At 46.6% G+C, this 19,372-nt stretch overlaps 1 protein-coding gene across 4 annotated transcripts in view; it reads right to left on the reverse strand.

The window, feature by feature from the left end:
* The window catches only part of LOC138675135 (aldo-keto reductase family 1 member C1-like), a 51,351-nt gene extending 33,603 nt beyond the window's left edge, over nt 1-17,748 (reverse strand). For 2 of the 4 annotated variants that reach the window (XM_069763130.1, XM_069763128.1), the window contains exons 1-6: nt 17,160-17,742; nt 16,819-16,992; nt 16,630-16,746; nt 16,462-16,539; nt 16,220-16,342; nt 15,847-15,956 (exon numbers count right to left, since the gene is read on the reverse strand). In XM_069763130.1, the coding sequence (XP_069619231.1) occupies nt 15,847-15,956; nt 16,220-16,342; nt 16,462-16,539; nt 16,630-16,746; nt 16,819-16,992; nt 17,160-17,246 (689 nt within the window). In that variant the 5' untranslated portion in view covers nt 17,247-17,742. Of the gene's footprint in view, nt 1-15,846; nt 15,957-16,219; nt 16,343-16,461; nt 16,540-16,629; nt 16,750-16,818; nt 16,993-17,159 lie in introns of all 4 variants that reach the window. The other 2 variants (XM_069763129.1, XM_069763127.1) reach the window with 2 other exon arrangements.
* Between the last annotated feature and the right edge of the window lie 1,624 nt (nt 17,749-19,372).

Here is a 19,372-nt window from a genome sequence, read left to right on the forward strand (position 1 = left end):
TATCTTGAGTCTGCCAAACGGTTGAATCCGAGACAGGCTCGATGGTCGTTATTTTTCTCCCGTTTTGATTTTGTGGTTTCGTACCTTCCGGGCTCTAAGAATGTGAAGGCTGATGCCCTGTCAAGGAGTTTTGTGCCTGACTCTCCGGGTGTTCCTGAGCCGGCGGGTATTCTCAAAGAGGGGGTAATTTTGTCTGCCATCTCCCCTGATTTGCGGCGGGTGCTGCAAAAATTTCAGGCTGATAGACCTGACCGTTGCCCAGCGGAGAAACTGTTTGTCCCTGATAGATGGACTAGTAGAGTTATCTCTGAGATTCATTGTTCAGTGTTGGCTGGGCATCCTGGAATCTTTGGTACCATAGATTTGGTGGCTAGATCCTTCTGGTGGCCGTCTTTGTCGCATATTTCTATGGATTTTATTTTGGATCTCCCCGTCTCTCAAAAGATGTCGGTCATTTGGGTGGTTTGTGATCGCTTTTCTAAGATGGTCCATTTGGTACCTTTGTCTAAATTGCCTTCCTCCTCTGATTTGGTGCCATTATTTTTCCAGCATGTGGTTCGTTTACATGGTATCCCGGAGAACATCGTTTCTGACAGAGGTTCCCAGTTTGTTTCAAGGTTTTGGCGATCCTTTTGTGCTAGGATGGGCATTGATTTGTCTTTTTCCTCGGCTTTCCATCCTCAGACAAATGGCCAAACCGAACGAACTAATCAAACTTTGGAAACATATCTGAGATGCTTTGTTTCTGCTGATCAGGATGATTGGGTGTCCTTTTTGCCGTTGGCTGAGTTCGCCCTTAATAATCGGGCCAGCTCGGCTACTTTGGTTTCGCCGTTTTTCTGCAATTCTGGTTTCCATCCTCGTTTCTCTTCAGGGCAGGTTGAGTCTTCAGACTGTCCTGGTGTAGATACTGTGGTGGATAGGTTGCAGCAGATTTGGACTCATGTGGTGGACAATTTGACATTGTCCCAGGAGAAGGCTCAACGTTTCGCTAACCGCCGGCGCTGTGTGGGTCCCCGACTTCGTGTTGGGGATTTGGTTTGGTTGTCGTCTCGTTATGTTCCTATGAAGGTTTCCTCTCCTAAGTTTAAGCCTCGTTTCATTGGTCCGTGTAAGATTTCTGAGGTTATCAATCCTGTGTCATTTCGTTTGGCCCTTCCTGCTTCTTTTGCCATCCATGATGTGTTCCATTGGTCGTTATTGCGGAGATACGTGGCGCCTGTGGTTTCATCCGTTGATCTTCCTGCCCCGGTGTTAGTTGAGGGGCAGTTGGAGTATGTGGTGGAGAAGATTTTGGATTCTCGTGTTTCGAGACGGAAACTCCAGTACCTGGTCAAGTGGAAGGGTTATGGTCAGGAAGATAATTCCTGGGTTTTTGCCTCTGATGTTCATGCTGCCGATCTGGTTCGTGCCTTTCATTTGGCTCATCCAGGTCGGCCTGGGGGCTCTGGTGAGGGTTCGGTGACCCTCCTCAAGGGGGGGTACTGTTGTGAATTCTGTTGTCAGGCTCCCTTCTGTGGTCATGAATGGTACTTCGGCTGGTTCTGTCCATGGACTTCCTCTGGTGGGTGTTTCTGAGTTTCCTTCCACAGGTGACGAGGTTAATTCGTTAGCTGCTGCTCTATTTAACTCCACTTAGATCTTTGCTCCATGCCACCTGTCAATGTTTCAGTATTGGTCTAGTTCACTCCTGGATCGTTCTTGTGACCTGTCTTCCCATCAGAAGCTAAGTTCCAGCTTGTATTTCTTTGGTTTGCTATTTTTCTGTCCAGCTTGCTATTTAATTTGTTGTCTTGCTTGCTGGAAGCTCTGGGACGCAGAGGGAGCGCCTCCGCACCGTGAGTCGGTGCGGAGGGTCTTTTTGCGCCCTCTGCGTGGTCTTTTTGTAGGTTTTTGTGCTGACCGCAAAGTAACCTTTCCTATCCTCGGTCTGTTCAGTAAGTCGGGCCTCACTTTGCTAAATCTATTTCATCTCTGTGTTTGTATTTTCATCTTTACTCACAGTCATTATATGTGGGGGGCTGCCTTTTCCTTTGGGGAATTTCTCTGAGGCAAGGTAGGCTTTATTTTTCTATCTTCAGGGCTAGCTAGTTTCTTAGGCTGTGCCGAGTTGCATAGAAAGCGTTAGACGCAATCCACAGCTATTTCTAGTGTGTTTGATAGGTTTAGGGATTGCGGTCAGCAGAGTTCCCACGTCCCAGAGCTCATCCTTTATTATCAGTAACTATCAGGTCATTCCGTGAGCTCTTAACCACCAGGTCCATTATTGTCCTGACCACCAGGTCATAACACCGTCCCTGCCCTGCAAAAGCATGTGGAGGGAAACATTAAACATGCGCTACTAAACGCCTTCAGTAGCAAGGTCCACCTCACCACCGATGCGTGGACCAGTCACCATGGACAGGGACGATACCTTTCCCTCACTGCCCATTGGGTAAATGTTGTGCAGCCGGGTACAGATCTTGCGAGTGGAGCTGTACGTGTTCTGCCAACTCCAAGGATTGCAGGAATCCAGTCTGTACACATTGACTCCTCGTCATACTTGTCATGTCGGACGCTATTCACACTAGGGCGTCCGACAGACAGCGGTAATTCCGCATTTGTCCACTATGCGCTCAGTGGCGCCGGCTAGATTTTATCTAGGTTGTCTGGGGTTAATCTAGCTGGTACTCAGATTGGAGGCTGGGTCACGCCCTCTGCCTTTAATTAGTTTTGCTGAACTTTGGGCGTCGCCGATTATAGCTTGTGTCTTGTGCCTGGTGATCTCGGTCTGGAGTGGTGGTCTAGGAGAAGGAATATCGTATCTGGTGGTGTATTATCCTTTGTCATATTTCTCCTTCCTATATTTGTATCTGTTTTGCCCTGTGCACATTTTTGTGTATTCCTGTGTGACAGCGGCGTGGTGCGTTTTTCGGTTTTCTCTGTCTGTGCTTTCTGTGGGGATTGGTGTGCGGTCTCTTCACTGGGTGGCGGGAGGTGGTTTCAGCTTAGGGCTGAAACAGGAGACAGGGTCAGGCCTGGTGGCCCAGACATGCATACCTTTAGAGTAACTTCTGGGAGAGGGTCAGACAGGGTTTTCCTAGCCTGAGGGATATCACAGGGGCCCAGGTAACCAGCCTTAGTCTACCCAGTACTCCCGTGACAATACTCCAGTTCCTCTGAATCAGCGCTGCAGGAGCCGTCACAGTCTACCTCCACATGGACCCGTGAACGCTTTCCTGCTACGACCGATATGAGCACAGCCGTGGCCAAACGTCAACAGGCCGTATTGAAATTTATTTCTTTGGGGAATTGAAGCCACACAGCGCAGGAGCTCTGGAATGCCATCAAGCAGGAGAGCGACGTGTGGTTTGTGCCAGCGAATCTCCAGTCAGGCATGGTAGTGTGACAATGGCCGAGATCTGGTGGCAGCTCTGGGTCTAGGAAACCTCACTCACATCACATGCCTAGCACATGTGCTCAACTTGGTCGTGCAGAGTTTTTTGAGGGACTATCCGGATCTTGATGTACTGTTGCACAAGGTCCACCTAGAGTGTGCTCACTTCGGTGTTGCAGCATGGCAAGATCGCGCATTGCAGCTCTGCAGCGCCAATTCCGCCTTCCGGAACATTGCATCATATGTGACCTACCCACCAGGTGGAAATCAACGTTACATATGTTGGAGCGGTTGTGTGAGCAGCAGCCAGCAGTAATGGAGTACCAGCTGCATCAGGCGCAAAGAAGTCGCACTGCGCGCCGTTCAGACTTCACAACCACTGAGTGGGCTGTTATGGTCTGGTGGCACCTCGTCACAGCCGGAGAACTAACTACCCCTAAAGATAGAAACTGGAAAACTATCTTGCCTCAGAGAAAATCCCCAAAGGATAGATAACCCCCCACAAGTAATGACTGAGTGGAGAGGGAAACGACATACACAGAATGAAACCAGGATGTAGCACAGGAGGCCAGTCTAGCTAGATAGATAGGACAGGTTGGAATACTGTGCGGTAAGTATAAAACACTACAAAAAATCCACACAGAGTTTACAAAAATCTCCACACCTGACTAAAGGTGTGGAGGGTAAATCTGCTTCCCAGAGCTTCCAGCTACACTGAATTAATTCATACTGACAAGCTGGACAAAACATAGAAAGCACAGAACGGACAAGTCCACAACTTGTGGACAGAAAAGAGCAAGCAAGGACTTAACTTTGCTGAACTGGTCAGGATAACAGGGAAATCCAAAGGAGATGTGAATCCAACCAGGAACCATTGACAAGTGGCACAAGCTGAAGGAAAGAGCCAGGCTAAATAGCCGAGCAGATTAGACAATCAGTGGAAGCAACTGCTAACTGCTAAATCCAAGGAGCAGCCATACCACTTAAAACCACCGGAGGGAGCCCAAGAGCAGAACTCACAAATGTGCCACTTAGAACCACCGGAGGGAGCCCAAGAGCGGAATTCACAACAGTACCCCCCTCTTGAGGAGGGGTCACCGAACCCTCACCAGAGCCCCCAGGCCGATCAGGACGAGCCAAGTGAAAAGCACGAACCAAATCGGCGGCATGGACATCGGAGGCAACAACCCAAGAATTATCCTCCTGGCCATAACCCTTCCACTTGACAAGATACTGAAGCCTCCGCCTCGAAAAACGAGAATCCAAAATTTTCTCAACCTCATATTCCAACTCACCCTCAACCAACACCGGGGCAGGAGGATCAACCGAGGGAACAAAGGGCACCACATATCTCCGTAACAAAGATCTATGGAAAACATTATGAATGGCAAAAGAGGCTGGAAGGGTGGAAGCAGCTGCTAACTGCTAAATCCAAGGAGCAGCCATACCACTTAAAACCACCGGAGGGAGCCCAAGAGCAGAACTCACAAACGTGCCACTTAGAACCACCGGAGGGAACCCAAGAGCGGAATTCACAACAGTGGGCCACTATGAAGGACATCTGCCAGGTTTTGCGTGCCTTCGATGATTCCAAGCGGATGGCAAGTGCAGATGATACACTAGTCACCATGACTATCCCCCTTATCTGCCTGCTTGAAAAAACTCTGCAAGCGCTAAGGGAGGAGGTTGTGGAAGAGGTGGAGGATGAGGAGTCACAAATGCCATCTGCTTCTGGACAGTCTGCGCAACGTGGTTCCTCACAAAGGCCTAGGCAGGGGACACTTTGTGAGGAGGATGAGGAGGAGTCAATGGAGGAGGAAGACATCTGTCCAGAGGAGGGAGTTACACAATGCTCTAGTAGTCAGTATGTAGAGCGAGGGTGGGGTGATGCAGAGTAGGCAGAGATCACGCCTCTAGCAGGGGACAGCGTTTCTTGACCAGTTAGCAGTCTGCAGCACATGGTTGATTTCATGCTGCAGTGCCTGAGAAACGACCGCCGCATCATCCACATTCTCATCACGGCTGATTATTGGGTGTACACCCTCCTAGATCCTCGCTACCGGGACAACTTACAAAGCCTCATAACACCTTTCAACCGGGAGCGTAAAATGCGGGAGTACCAAGACACACTGGTGCATTCCATCATGTTCTCCATTCCAACCGAGAGCAGTGCTGCTAGTGCTTTACAAAGCAGCTCAGTGCTTCGAGGCATTGGAGGAAGCTCTGCACAAAGAGGGAGCAGAAGCAGTGCCTCAGTACAAGGCAAGACCAGTTTGGCCCAAATGTGGCAATGATTTGTGTGCCCGCCACAAATGTCTACACCATCACAGATGGCTCCAGTCAGCAGGAGGCAACGTTTCCGTCAGATGGTGACAGACTGCATGTCTTGCCCTCTCAGTGTACTCCCAGACGCCTTCTTCAGACTGTGCAGCGTCAGCCGTGGCATGCGCTTAGGGATCAGCTGACGCTGCAAAGTCTGAAGAAGGCGAAAGGAGATGAGTGAGAGGCGAAGATATGCACAGCGCATGCCCATGAATCCCAGCCCCGCAGTGTGAATAAATCAGAAGACACTACGGGGCAGGATCTCGGGCAGCGCGGCCGCACAGGCACAGTCAGCCTGACAACAAATGATGTCAGAAGGCGGACAGCGCTAACTGCGCATGCCCAAGGGATAACATAACAGCGCAGGCTCCGGGACAGATTCAAACAAAGCTCTGGAGGCAGCACACAGCACCAAGGGGGTATCAATGACGGCTGTGCTGCGTCTCATTAAGAAGGAAAGTCCCGCCTCCGGGACGAATTCACGGTATGATGAGGCACATTTTATAAGTGTTTACTTCAGTGTCTGCAAGGAGCATAACTAAAAGAGCCACCTTTTCCTTGTGTAGCATTAGTGCTGCACAAGATGCCTCTTTTAGTTCCAAACGCCTGGGGGGATTACAGGTTCCCTTTCAACTTGCTCCAATTAGGCCTCAGCCCACACTCTGTTTCTCCTGTAATACCTGGGCTTCAACAACGCCAGATGCTGCTCGGAAGTGCCGTCTGCACAGTCAACACATGCACCAGTGTTTTGGGGTTCAGTAACGTCAGCTGATCCCCAGCTGTGTGTGCGGCAATTTCTCCTGCTCCCTCCAGATTGACACCACTACAGATTTTAAACTTGCTCCAATTAGGCCTCAGCCTACACTCTGTTTCTCCTGTAATCCCTGGGCTCCAACACCGCCAGTTGCTGCTCAGAAGTGTCTTTGGCACGGGTACTCCCTCCTGCCCAGCTGTTCCAGCACGCCAGCTATTTTCGGGTAGTGTCAAGGTCACTTTGCCTCCAATACGTTGTCCTGTCGGGTTGCGGTCTGGTTAGCCAACTCTATGGTGCCTGCAGTTTAGGTGCTTCCTATGTGGGCTGCAGGAACTGGTAATCAAGGCTGGTTCCGTAGTGCCAATAGGACAAGCTCCCCCTGTAGGACTGTGAGTTTTCGGTAACTCCGGCCGGCTCGCGGCCTAGCAATTTTTTTTTTCATGTGGACCTTCTGCTGCCTATCTGAGTTCTAGCACGTTCTTTGGAAGTCAATCTTGAATAGGTCCCCCTGGGTTCCAGTACCGTCAGCTGGTTCCAGGCAGAGCCTTTGGCTTAGGTGCCTACTTCTCGGAATCTGAGTTCCACCAACGTCTGGTAGTCCTTGGTAGAGCTTTCTGGCACGGGTACCTCCTGCTTAGTAACCGGGTTCCAGTACCGTCAGCTGGTCCTCGGTAGTTCCATTGGCTCTTGTACCTTCGGCTACCCATCCGGGTTCCAGTACCGTCAGCTGGATCTCAGCAGTGTCTTTTGCTCTTGTACCTTCTGCTCCCCATCCTGGTTCCAGTACCGTCAGCTGGTTCCAGGCAGAGCCTTTGGCTTAGGTGCCTCCTTCTTGGTATCCGAGTTTCACCAACCTCTGGTGGTCCTTGGTAGTGCTTTCTGGCACGGGTACCTCCTGCTTAGTAACCGGGTTCCAGTACCGTCAGCTGGTCCTCGGTAGTTCCATTGGCTCTTGTACCTTCGGCTAACCATCCGGGTTCCAGTACCGTCAGCTGGATCTCGGCAGTGTCTTTGGCTCTTGTACCTTCTGCTCTCCATCCTGGTTCCAGTACCGTCAGCTGGTTCCAGGCAGAGCCTTTGGCTTAGGTGCCTCCTTCTCGGTACCCGAGTTCCACCAACGTCTGGTGGTCCTTGGTAGTGCTTTCTGGCACGGGTACCTCCTGCTTAGTAACCGGGTTCCAGTACCGTCAGCTGGTCCTCGGTAGTTCCATTGGCTCTTGTACCTTCGGCTACCCATCCGGGTTCCAGTACCGTCAGCTGGTTCTCGGCAGTGTCTTTTGCTCTTGTACCTTCTGCTCCCCATCCTGGTTCCAGTACCGTCAGCTGGTTCCAGGCAGAGCCTTTGGCTTAGGTGCCTCCTTGTCGGTATACGAGTTCCATCAACGTCTGGTGGTCCTTGGTAGTGCTTCCTGGAATGGGTACCTCTTGCTTAGTAACCGGGTTCCAGTACCGTCAGCTGGTCGTCAGTAGTTCCATTGGCCCTTGTACCTTCGGGTAGCCATCCGGATTCCAGTTCCGTCAGCTGGTTCTCGGGAGTTCCTCAGCCTTCTTGTACCTTCTGCTACATTTCCAAGTTCAAGCTTTTGGAAATGGTTTTTGCTAATCACTCTGGCTCTCCCTGACGACGACCCTAGAGACGACGACCCTGAAGACCAACCAGAAGAAGACGACGACCCTGGAGACGACGACAATGAAGACCACCCCGAAGAAGATGACAACCCTGGAGATGATGACCCTGGAGACAACGACCCTGGAGACGATGACCCTGAAGACCACCCCGAAGAAGACATGGTGGGGTCTCTGTATATCAGCCTTGATCTTATTTTGGCTACAGGACTATTACATAGTACTTATACTTTCTCCACTACTTTCTAGTTGTCTTGGAGGTTTACATAAGAACTACACACTTTTATTATTAAAATTAAAATGCCCATGTGATATGATGTGATTGTACATAATGCATTCCACCTGATCCTATCGCTATATTGTCTCTATTACTGATCTATATATATTATTCTGGTAATATGTACTAATAATCTATTTATAATCCTGTAATAATCTTATACTTTTTAAATATTACACGTTTGGACGTATTGCTCCATTTTCTCGCTGCATTGCTCTAATTCCTGCACTGTGCCTTTCCACTTTGGTATAGGCATCTTGTGCAGCCATTTTTTATCATGGTATCTGGTTTGGACTTTATTTTTATAGCAGTTATATTCTTGTACATAGAGGCAGTATTATAGTAGTTATATTCTTGTACATAGAGGCAGTATTATAGTAGTTATATTCTTGTACATAGGGAGCAGTATTATAGTAGTTATATTATTGTACATAGGGGCAGTATTATAGTACTTATATTCTTGTATGTAGGAGCAGAATTATAGTAGTTATATTCTTGTATATAGGGGCAGTATTATAGTTGTTATATTCTTGTACATAGGAGCAGTATTATAGTAGTTATATTCTTGTACGGAGATGGCAATTTTATAGTAGTTATATTCTTGTACATAGGCTCAGTATTATAGTAGTAATATTCTTGTATATAGGAGCAGTATTATAGTAGTTATATGCGTGTATATAGGAGCAGTATTATAGTAGTTATACTCTTGTATATACGTGCAGTATTATAGTAGTTATATTCTTGTATGTAGGAGCAGAATTATAGTAGGTATATTCTTGTATATAGGGGCAGTATTATAGTTGTTATATTCTTGTACATAGGAGCAGTATTATAGTAGTTATATTCTTGAACATAGGGGCAGTATTATAGTAATTACGGTATATTCTTGTACGGAGATGGCAATTTTATAGATGGCAACCTGCAGTAACCACCGATTGACCAAACCGCTGCACGGCCAGATCTATCCTCACCTACAGTATCCTCACCCACCCCTTGTAGATTGTGAGCCCTCGCGGGCAGGGTCCTCTCTCCTCCTGTACTAGTTGTGACTTGTATTGTTCAAGATTATTGTACTTGTTTTATTATGTATACCCCTCCTCACATGTAAAGCGCCATGGAATAAATGGCGCTATAATAATAAATAATAATAATAATAGTAGTTATATTCTTGTACATAGGCTCAGTATTATAGTAGTTATATTCTTGTACATAGGGGCAGTATTAAAGTTGTTATATTCTTGTACATAGGGGCAGTATTATAGTAGTTATATTCTTATACATAGGGGCAGTATTATAGTAGTTATATTTTTGTACATAGGTGCAGTACTATAGTAGTTATTTTCTTGTACTTGGGAGCAGTATTATAGGAGTTATATTCTTGTACATAGGGGGCAGTATTATAGTAGATATATTCTTGTATATAGGAGCAGTATTATAGTAGTTTTATTTTGTACATAGGGACAGTATTATAGTAGTTATATTCTTGCACATAGGGGCAGTATTATAGTAGTAATATTCTTGTACATAGGAGCAGTATTATAGTAGTAATATTCTTGTACATAGGCGCAGCATTATAGTAGTTATATTCTTGTACATGGGGCAGTATTTGTTGTGATAGGCAATTCAGTAACACAATGTACATAGCGATCAGAGCACATACAGTGATCTGACAATAACCCAAAATAATAGAACGAGCTCTGAGACGTGGGAACTCTGCAGACCGCAATTCCTGATCCTCTCCAAACACAACTAGAGGCAGCTGTGGATTGCGCCTAACTCTGCCTATGCAACTCGGCACAGCCTGAGAAACTAACTAGCCTGAAGATAGAAAAATAAGCCTACCTTGCCTCAGAGAAATACCCCAAAGGAAAAGGCAGCCCCTCACATATAATGACTGTGAGTAAGATGAAGAGACAAACGTAGGGATGAAATAGATTCAGCAAAGTGAGGCCCGATATTCTAGACAGAACGAGGATAGGAAAGATAACTTTGCGGTCTACACAAAACCCTAAAGAAAACCACGCAAAGGGGGCAAAAAGACCCTCCGTACCGAACTAACGGCACGGAGGTACACCCCTTGCGTCCCAGAGCTTCCAGCAAAACAAATAGACAAGCTGAACAGAAAAAATAGCAACAAATAGCAAAGAAGCACTTAGCTATGCAGAGCAGCAGGCCACAGGAATGATCCAGAGATACACAAGTCCAACACTGGAACATTGACAGGAAGCATGGATCAAAGCATTAGGTGGAGTTAAGTAGAGAAGCAGCTAACGAGCTCACCAGATCACCTGAGGGAGGAAACTCAGAAGCTGCAGTACCACTTTCCTCCACAAACGGAAGCTCCCAGAGAGAATCAGCCGAAGTACCACTTGTGACCACAGGAGTGAACTCTGCCACAGAATTCACAACAGTACCCCCCCCTTGAGGAGGGGTCACTGAACCCTCACCAGAGCCCCCAGGCCGACCAGGATGAGCCACATGAAAGGCACGAACAAGATCGGGAGCATGGACATCAGAAGCAAAAACCCAGGAATTATTTTCCTGAGCATAACCCTTCCATTTAACCAGATACTGGAGTTTCCGTCTTGAAACATGAGAATCCAAAATCTTCTCCACAATATACTCCAATTCCCCCTCCACCAAAACTGGGGCAGGAGGCTCAACAGATGGAACCATAGGTGCCACGTATCTCCGCAACAATGACCTATGGAATACGTTATGTATGGAAAAAGAATCTGGGAGGGTCAGACGAAAAGACACAGGATTAAGAACCTCAGAAATCCTATACGGACCAATAAAACGAGGTTTAAACTTAGGAGAGGAAACCTTCATAGGAATATGACGAGAAGATAACCAAACCAGATCCCCAACACGAAGTCGGGGACCCACACGGCGTCTGCGATTAGCGAAAAGTTGAGCCTTCTCCTGGGACAAGGTCAAATTGTCCACTACCTGAGTCCAAATCTTCTGCAACCTGTCCACCACAGTATCCACACCCGGACAGTCCGAAGACTCAACCTGTCCCGAAGAGAAACGAGGATGGAACCCAGAATTGCAGAAAAACGGCGAAACCAAAGTAGCCGAGCTGGCCCGATTATTAAGGGCGAACTCAGCCAAAGGCAAAAAGGACACCCAGTCATCCTGATCAGCAGAAACAAAGCATCTCAGATATGTTTCCAAGGTCTGATTGGTTCGTTCGGTCTGGCCATTAGTCTGAGGATGGAAAGCCGAGGAAAAAGACAAGTCAATGCCCATCCTACCACAAAAGGCTCGCCAAAACCTCGAAACAAACTGGGAACCTCTGTCAGAAACAATATTCTCAGGAATGCCATGCAAACGAACCACATGCTGGAAGAACAAAGGCACCAAATCAGAGGAGGAAGGCAATTTAGACAAGGGTACCAGATGGACCATCTTAGAAAAGCGATCACAGACCACCCAAATGACTGACATCTTTTGAGAAACGGGAAGGTCAGAAATAAAATCCATAGAGATATATGTCCAAGGCCTCTTCGGGACCGGCAAGGGCAAAAGCAACCCACTGGCACGAGAACAGCAGGGCTTAGCCCGAGCACAAATCCCACAGGACTGCACAAAAGTACGCACATCCCGCGACAGAGACGGCCACCAAAAGGATCTAGCCACTAACTCTCTGGTACCAAAGATTCCAGGATGACCAGCCAACACCGAACAATGAAGTTCAGAGATAACTCTATTCGTCCACCTATCAGGGACAAACAGTTTCTCCGCTGGGCAACGATCAGGTTTATTAGCCTGAAATTTTTGCAGCACCCGCCGCAAATCAGGGGAGATGGCAGACACAATTACTCCTTCCTTGAGGATACCCGCCGGCTCAGATAAACCCGGAGAGTCGGGCACAAAACTCCTAGACAGAGCATCCGCCTTCACATTTTTAGAGCCCGGAAGGTACGAAATCACAAAGTCAAAACGGGCAAAAAACAACGACCAACGAGCTTGTCTAGGATTCAAGCGCTTGGCAGACTCGAGATAAGTCAAGTTCTTATGATCAGTCAATACCACCACGCGATGCTTAGCTCCTTCAAGCCAATGACGCCACTCCTCGAATGCCCACTTCATGGCCAGCAACTCTCGGTTGCCCACATCATAATTTCGCTCAGCAGGCGAAAACTTCCTGGAAAAGAAAGCGCATGGTTTCATCACTGAGCAACCAGGACCTCTCTGTGACAAAACAGCCCCTGCTCCAATCTCAGAAGCATCAACCTCGACCTGGAACGGAAGAGAAACATCTGGTTGACACAACACAGGGGCAGAAGAAAAACGACGCTTCAACTCCTGAAAAGCCTCCACAGCAGCAGAAGACCAATTGACCAAATCAGCACCCTTCTTGGTCAAATCGGTCAATGGTTTGGCAACACTAGAAAGATTGCAGATGAAGCGACGATAAAAATTAGCAAAGCCCAGGAACTTTTGCAGACTTTTCAGAGATGTCGGCTGAGTCCAATCATGGATGGCTTGGACCTTAACCGGATCCATCTCGATAGTAGAAGGGGAAAAGATGAACCCCAAAAATGAAACCTTCTGCACACCAAAGAGACACTTTGATCCCTTCACAAACAAAGAATTAGCACTCAGGACCTGAAAAACCGTTCTGACCTGCTTCACATGAGACTCCCAATCATCCGAGAAGATCAAAATGTCATCCAAGTACACAATCAGGAATTTATCCAGGTACTCACGGAAGATGTCATGCATAAAGGATTGAAACACTGATGGAGCATTGGCAAGTCCGAACGGCATCACTAGATACTCAAAATGACCCTCGGGCATATTAAATGCAGTTTTCCATTCATCGCCTTGCCTGATTCTCACCAGATTATACGCACCACGAAGATCTATCTTAGTGAACCAACTAGCCCCCTTAATCCGAGCAAACAAATCAGATAACAATGGCAAGGGGTACTGAAATTTAACAGTGATCTTATTAAGAAGGCGATAATCTATACACGGTCTCAGCGAACCATCCTTCTTGGCTACAAAAAAGAACCCTGCTCCTAATGGCGACGATGACGGGCGAATATGCCCCTTCTCCAGGGATTCCTTCACATAATTGCGCATAGCGGTGTGCTCAGGCACGGATAAATTAAACAGTCGACCTTTTGGGAATTTACTACCAGGAATCAAATTGATAGCACAATCACAATCCCTATGCGGAGGTAGGGCATCGGACTTGGGCTCATCAAATACATCCCGGTAATCAGACAAGAACTCTGGAACCTCAGAAGGGGTGGATGACGAAATTGACAGAAATGGAACATCACCATGTACCCCCCGACAACCCCAGCTGGACACCAACATGGAATTCCAATCCAATACTGGATTATGGGCTTGTAGCCATGGCAACCCCAACACGACCACATCATGCAGATTATGCAACACCAGAAAGCGAATAACCTCCTGATGTGCAGGAGCCATGCACATGGTCAGCTGGGTCCAGTATTGAGGCTTAATCTTGGCCAAAGGTGTAGCATCAATTCCTCTCAATGGAATAGGACACTGCAAGGGCTCCAAGAAAAACCCACAACGTTTAGCATAATTCAAGTCCATCAAATTCAGGGCAGCGCCTGAAACCACAAATGCCATGACAGAATACGACGACAAGGAGCATATCAAGGTAACGGACAGAAGAAATTTTGACTGTACAGTACCAATGGCGGCAGACCTAGCGAACAGCTTAGTGCGCTTAGGACAATCAGAGATAGCATGAGTGGAATCACCACAGTAGAAACACAGCCCATTCAGACGTCTGTGTTCTTGCCGTTCAACTCTGGTCATAGTCCTATCGCACTGCATAGGCTCAGGTTTAATCTCAGGTAAAACCGCCAAATGGTGCACAGATTTACGCTCACGCAAGCGTCGACCGATCTGAATGGCCAAAGACATAGACTCATTCAAACCAGCGGGCATAGGAAATCCCACCATGACATCCTTAATGGCTTCAGAAAGACCCTTTCTGAAAATGGCTGCAAGCGCAGATTCATTCCATTGAGTGAGCACGGACCATTTTCTAAATTTCTGGCAATATAGCTCTATCTCATCCTGAGCCTGACAAAGAGCCAGCAAATTCTTTTCTGCCTGATCTACTGAATTAGGCTCATCGTACAGCAATCCAAGCGCCAGGAAAAACGCATCGATATTACTTAATGCAGGATCTCCTGACGCAAGAGAAAATGCCCAGTCCTGAGGGTCACCACGCAAAAAAGAAATGACGATCCTAACCTGTTGCGCTGGGTCACCAGAAGAGCGAGGTTTCAAAGCCAGAAACAGTTTACAATTATTCTTGAAACTCAGAAATTTAGTTCTATCTCCAAAAAACAAATCTGGAATAGGAATTCTCGGTTCTAACAAAGAATTCTGAACCACAAAATTTTGAATATCTTGAACTCTTGCCGTGAGCTGATCTACACATGAAGACAGACCTTTAATGTCCATTGTAACACCTGTGTCCTGAAGCACCCAAATGTCTAGGGGAAAAAAAAGACAAATCACAGTGCAAAGGAAAAAAAATGGTCTCAGAACTTCTTTTTTCCCTCTATTGAGAATCATTAGTACTTTTGGGCTTCCTGTACTGTTGTGATAGGCAATTCAGTAACACAATGTACATAGCGATCAGAGCACATACAGTGATCTGACAATAACCCAAAATAATAGAACGAGCTCTGAGACGTGGGAACTCTGCAGACCGCAATTCCTGATCCTCTCCAAACACAACTAGAGGCAGCTGTGGATTGCGCCTAACTCTGCCTATGCAACTCGGCACAGCCTGAGAAACTAACTAGCCTGAAGATAGAAAAATAAGCCTACCTTGCCTCAGAGAAATACCCCAAAGGAAAAGGCAGCCCCCCACATATAATGACTGTGAGTAAGATGAAGAGACAAACGTAGGGATGAAATAGATTCAGCAAAGTGAGGCCCGATATTCTAGACAGAACAAGGATAGGAAAGATAACTTTGCGGTCTACACAAAACCCTAAAGGAAACCACGCAAAGGGGGCAAAAAGACCCTCCGTACCGAACTAACGGCACGGAGGTACACCCCTTGCGTCCCAGAGCTTCCAGCAAAACAAATAGACAAGCTGAACAGAAAAAATAGCAACAAATAGCAAAGAAGCACTTAGCTATGCAGAGCAGCAGGCCACAGGAATGATCCAGAGATACACAAGTCCAACACTGGAACATTGACAGGAAGCATGGATCAAAGCATTAGGTGGAGTTAAGTAGAGAAGCAGCTAACGAGCTCACCAGATCACCTGAGGGAGGAAACTCAGAAGCTGCAGTACCACTTTCCTCCACAAACGGAAGCTCCCAGAGAGAATCAGCCGAAGTACCACTTGTGACCACAGGAGTGAACTCTGCCACAGAATTCACAACAAGTATTATAGTAGTTATATTCTTGTACATAGGGGCAGTATTATAGTAGTTATATTCTTGTACCAATATCCTTGTTCTTACCAGCCCTTTGGTCTGCCGGACCCCAGTACACAGAATCCGACCAGCACGATATCATGAGATTTGCAGAACTCCAGTAATTTGCTCTGATTGAGGAATATGTGACATTCTACCTGTGCAGAGATATAACGGCTCATTACTATATATAGCAGTGCGGATAATATGACTTATTTAAAGAACATTTCACTGTAAACAACATATTGATGGCAAAATATTACAGCAACATGGCTTCTTATTTTCCAGAAACAGCGCCACAACTGTCTATGGGTTATATCTGGTATTGCAATACCACACAACCTGTAAGGAAGATTGGCACTTTTTCTAATTCTTTAGGATATTTATGTGTGATTGATCCTTACTGGTCGGTGATATGTACCTGGTTGCACACTGGTTTGTACTTCAGTCCTGGCATGTTGAGAATCAGCTCCAGTTGCCGGCGGTTAAAATTGGAGACTCCGATGGATCGGACGAGGCCGGCGTCTCTGCACGCTTCCATAGCCTAGAGGTTATGGTAAGATAATTAGAGAGATGTTCCATCCGAAAATGGGAATCTTACCCCGTATGGTGGAGGAGAAATCATTCTCCCCACAGTCATCCATAATCTTTCATATATTTTACCTTCCATGTTTCTCGGATATCTGTGTTATGAAAAACCAATTTCCCATTTTCGTCTCTGGGAAAGAGATCATCTCCGGGCTGGAGGGGAAAAAATAGAGTTCACCTATAATGTCTTCTGTTCTGATCTGATTGGGAGCCACGGCCGATCCCACACACATATCCACAAACCTTAAACTCCACTGGGAAGTGGATCAGGAAGAGATCCATGTAATCCAGCTGCAGATCTTTCAGAGATTTCTCCAGCCCGAGTCGGACCCTCTCTGGAGTGTGGTTATTATTCCAAAGCTGCTGAATGAATTAAAAACCTGTAATAGCTTGTCATCGACACCTAGTGAAAAGAATATTTTGATTGGTCACCTTCCCAGTGTAAAAAATGTCTTCCCTCTTCAGAGTCCCATCCGCAATCTTTGATCTAATGGCTTGGCCGACCTGGACCTCATTCCCGTATAAAAAGGCGCAGTCGATGTGGCGGTATCCAGTGTCAATGGCGACCTTGGTGCACTCACCGGACAGTTCTTTGGTGTACTTAGCCTAATAAGATGCAATTTTTATAAATCTCATTGTTTCCCTGTGGGGTAAATGAAACATGGGGTGATGGCGCGGTATCTCAAATGGGGAAACATTGCGGTGGCGAGAGACCAGCAGTAATGCCGCTTTGCTATGGATTCAGTGCAGTACTCTATATCTGTTGCACTCACCCATTTCGGGTCGGCGGTACCAAATCCGATCACCGGCATTTTATTCCCATCGTTCAGCACCACGTAGGAGTCCGGCTTCAGAGCCATGGTGCAAAGTGTCCCAGTTTATCACAGTGCACAAGGTGCTGCCTGTATGTGTCTAGCCCTTCCCCCACCGTACAGCCCGTCCTATAGCGTCTTTGCTTAGTAGCTACATAAACACATGTGATGGGAAAAATGAAGGGAGATGTCACGGGGAAACTGCAGAAGGCTGTGTCTTCCTGATAAGTAAACAAGAAAAAATAAACAGAAAGCATGAAGCATGAGAGAATCTGCCTTTAAAGGGGAAAAGTTCCCTCCTAATCCCACATAAGCATCAAACTGGAACAACATGTTCCAGAGTGTCAATCAGACCGGATCACCAACCAGGATCACAAGTGTCAGTCATAAAGGATAAACTTTAATGATCCCAAGTGTCAATCACAACAAATCGTCATCCAGAAATCCTGAGTGTCGATCATAATAACCATGATCCAGACTGTCGGTCAGACTGATTCAAAATTTGTAATCCATAGTGTGAGATCAGACAGGATCAACATTCATGATCGCGAGATTAAATCAGACTGGGTCAAACATATACAGTGGGTACGGAAAGTATTTAGACCCCTTTAAATTTTTTACTCTTTGTTTCATTGTAGCCATTTGGTAAATTCAAAAAAGTTCATTTTCTCTCATTAATGTACATTCTGCACCCCATCTTGGCTGAAAAAAAAACAGAAATGTAGAAATTGTTGCAAATTTAATATTAAAAGAAAAACCAAAATATCACATGGTCATAAGTATTCAGACCCTTTGCTCAGACACTCATATGTAAGTCCCACGCTGTCCATTTCCTTGTGATCCTCCTTGAGATGTTCTGCTCCTTTATTGGAGTCCAGCTGTCTGTAATTAAACTGATAGGACTTGATTTGGAAAGGCGCACACCTGTCTATATAAGACCTCACAGCTCACAGTGCATGTCAGACCAAATGAGAATCATGAGGCCAAAGGAACAGGTCAAAGAGCTCAGAGACAGAATTGTGGCAAGGCACAGATCTGGCCAAGGTTACAACAGAATTTCTGCAGTACTCAAGGTTCCAAAGAGCACAGTGGCCTCCATAATCCTTAAATGGAAGAAGTTTGGGACCACCAGAAGTCTTCCTAGACCTGGCCATCCAGCCAAACTGAGCAATCATGGGAGAAGAGACTTGGTGAGAGAGGTAAAGAAGAACCCCAAGATCACTGTGGCTGAGCTCCAGAGATGCAATAGGGAGATGGGAGAAAGTTCCACAAAGTCAACTATCACTGCAGCCTCCACCAGTCGGGCCTTTATGGCAGAGTGTCCCGATGGAAGCCTTTCCTCGGTGCAAGACATATGAAAGCCCACATAGAGTTTGCTAAAAAAAAACACATGAAAGACTCCCAGACTATGAGAAATAAGATTCTCTGGTCTGGTTTTGGTGATAATTCTAAGTGGTATGTGTGGAGAAAACCAGGTACTGCTCATCACCTGCCCAATACAATCCCAACAGTGAAACATGGTGGAGGCAGCATCATGCTATGGGGGTGTTTTTCAGCTGCAGGGACAGGACAACTGGTTGTCATTGAAGGAAACATGAATGCGGCTAAGTACAGAGATATCCTGGATGAAAACCTCTTCCAGAGTGCTCTGGACCTCAGACTTGGCCGAAGGTTCACCTTCCAACAAGACAATGACCCTAAGCACACAGCTAAAATAACAAAGGAGCAGCTTCAGAACAACTCTGTGACCATTCCTGACCGGCCCAGCCAGAGCCCTGACCTAAACCTAATTGAGCATGTCTGGAGAGACCTGAAAATGGCGTCCACCAACATTCACCATGCAACCTGACTGCGCTGGAATCCTGGGTTCAAATCCCACCAAGGACAACATCTGTAAAGAGTTTGTATGTTCTCCCTGTGTTTGTGTGGGTTTTTTCCGGGTACTCTGTTTACCTCCCACATTCCAAAGACATACTGATAGGGAATTTGGATTGTGAGCCCCATCAGGGACAGTGATGATAATGTGTGCAAACTGTAAAACGCTACGGAATATGTTAGTGCTATATAAAAATAAAGATTATTATTGTTAATAAGACTCTTGGCTGTACTATCTCAAAATGGTTGCTTATATTCAATACTGAACAAAGGGTCTGAAGACTTATGATGACCATGTG

Source organism: Ranitomeya imitator, chromosome 4 (assembly GCF_032444005.1).
Source record: "Ranitomeya imitator isolate aRanImi1 chromosome 4, aRanImi1.pri, whole genome shotgun sequence".
Lineage (NCBI taxonomy): Eukaryota > Metazoa > Chordata > Amphibia > Anura > Dendrobatidae > Ranitomeya > Ranitomeya imitator.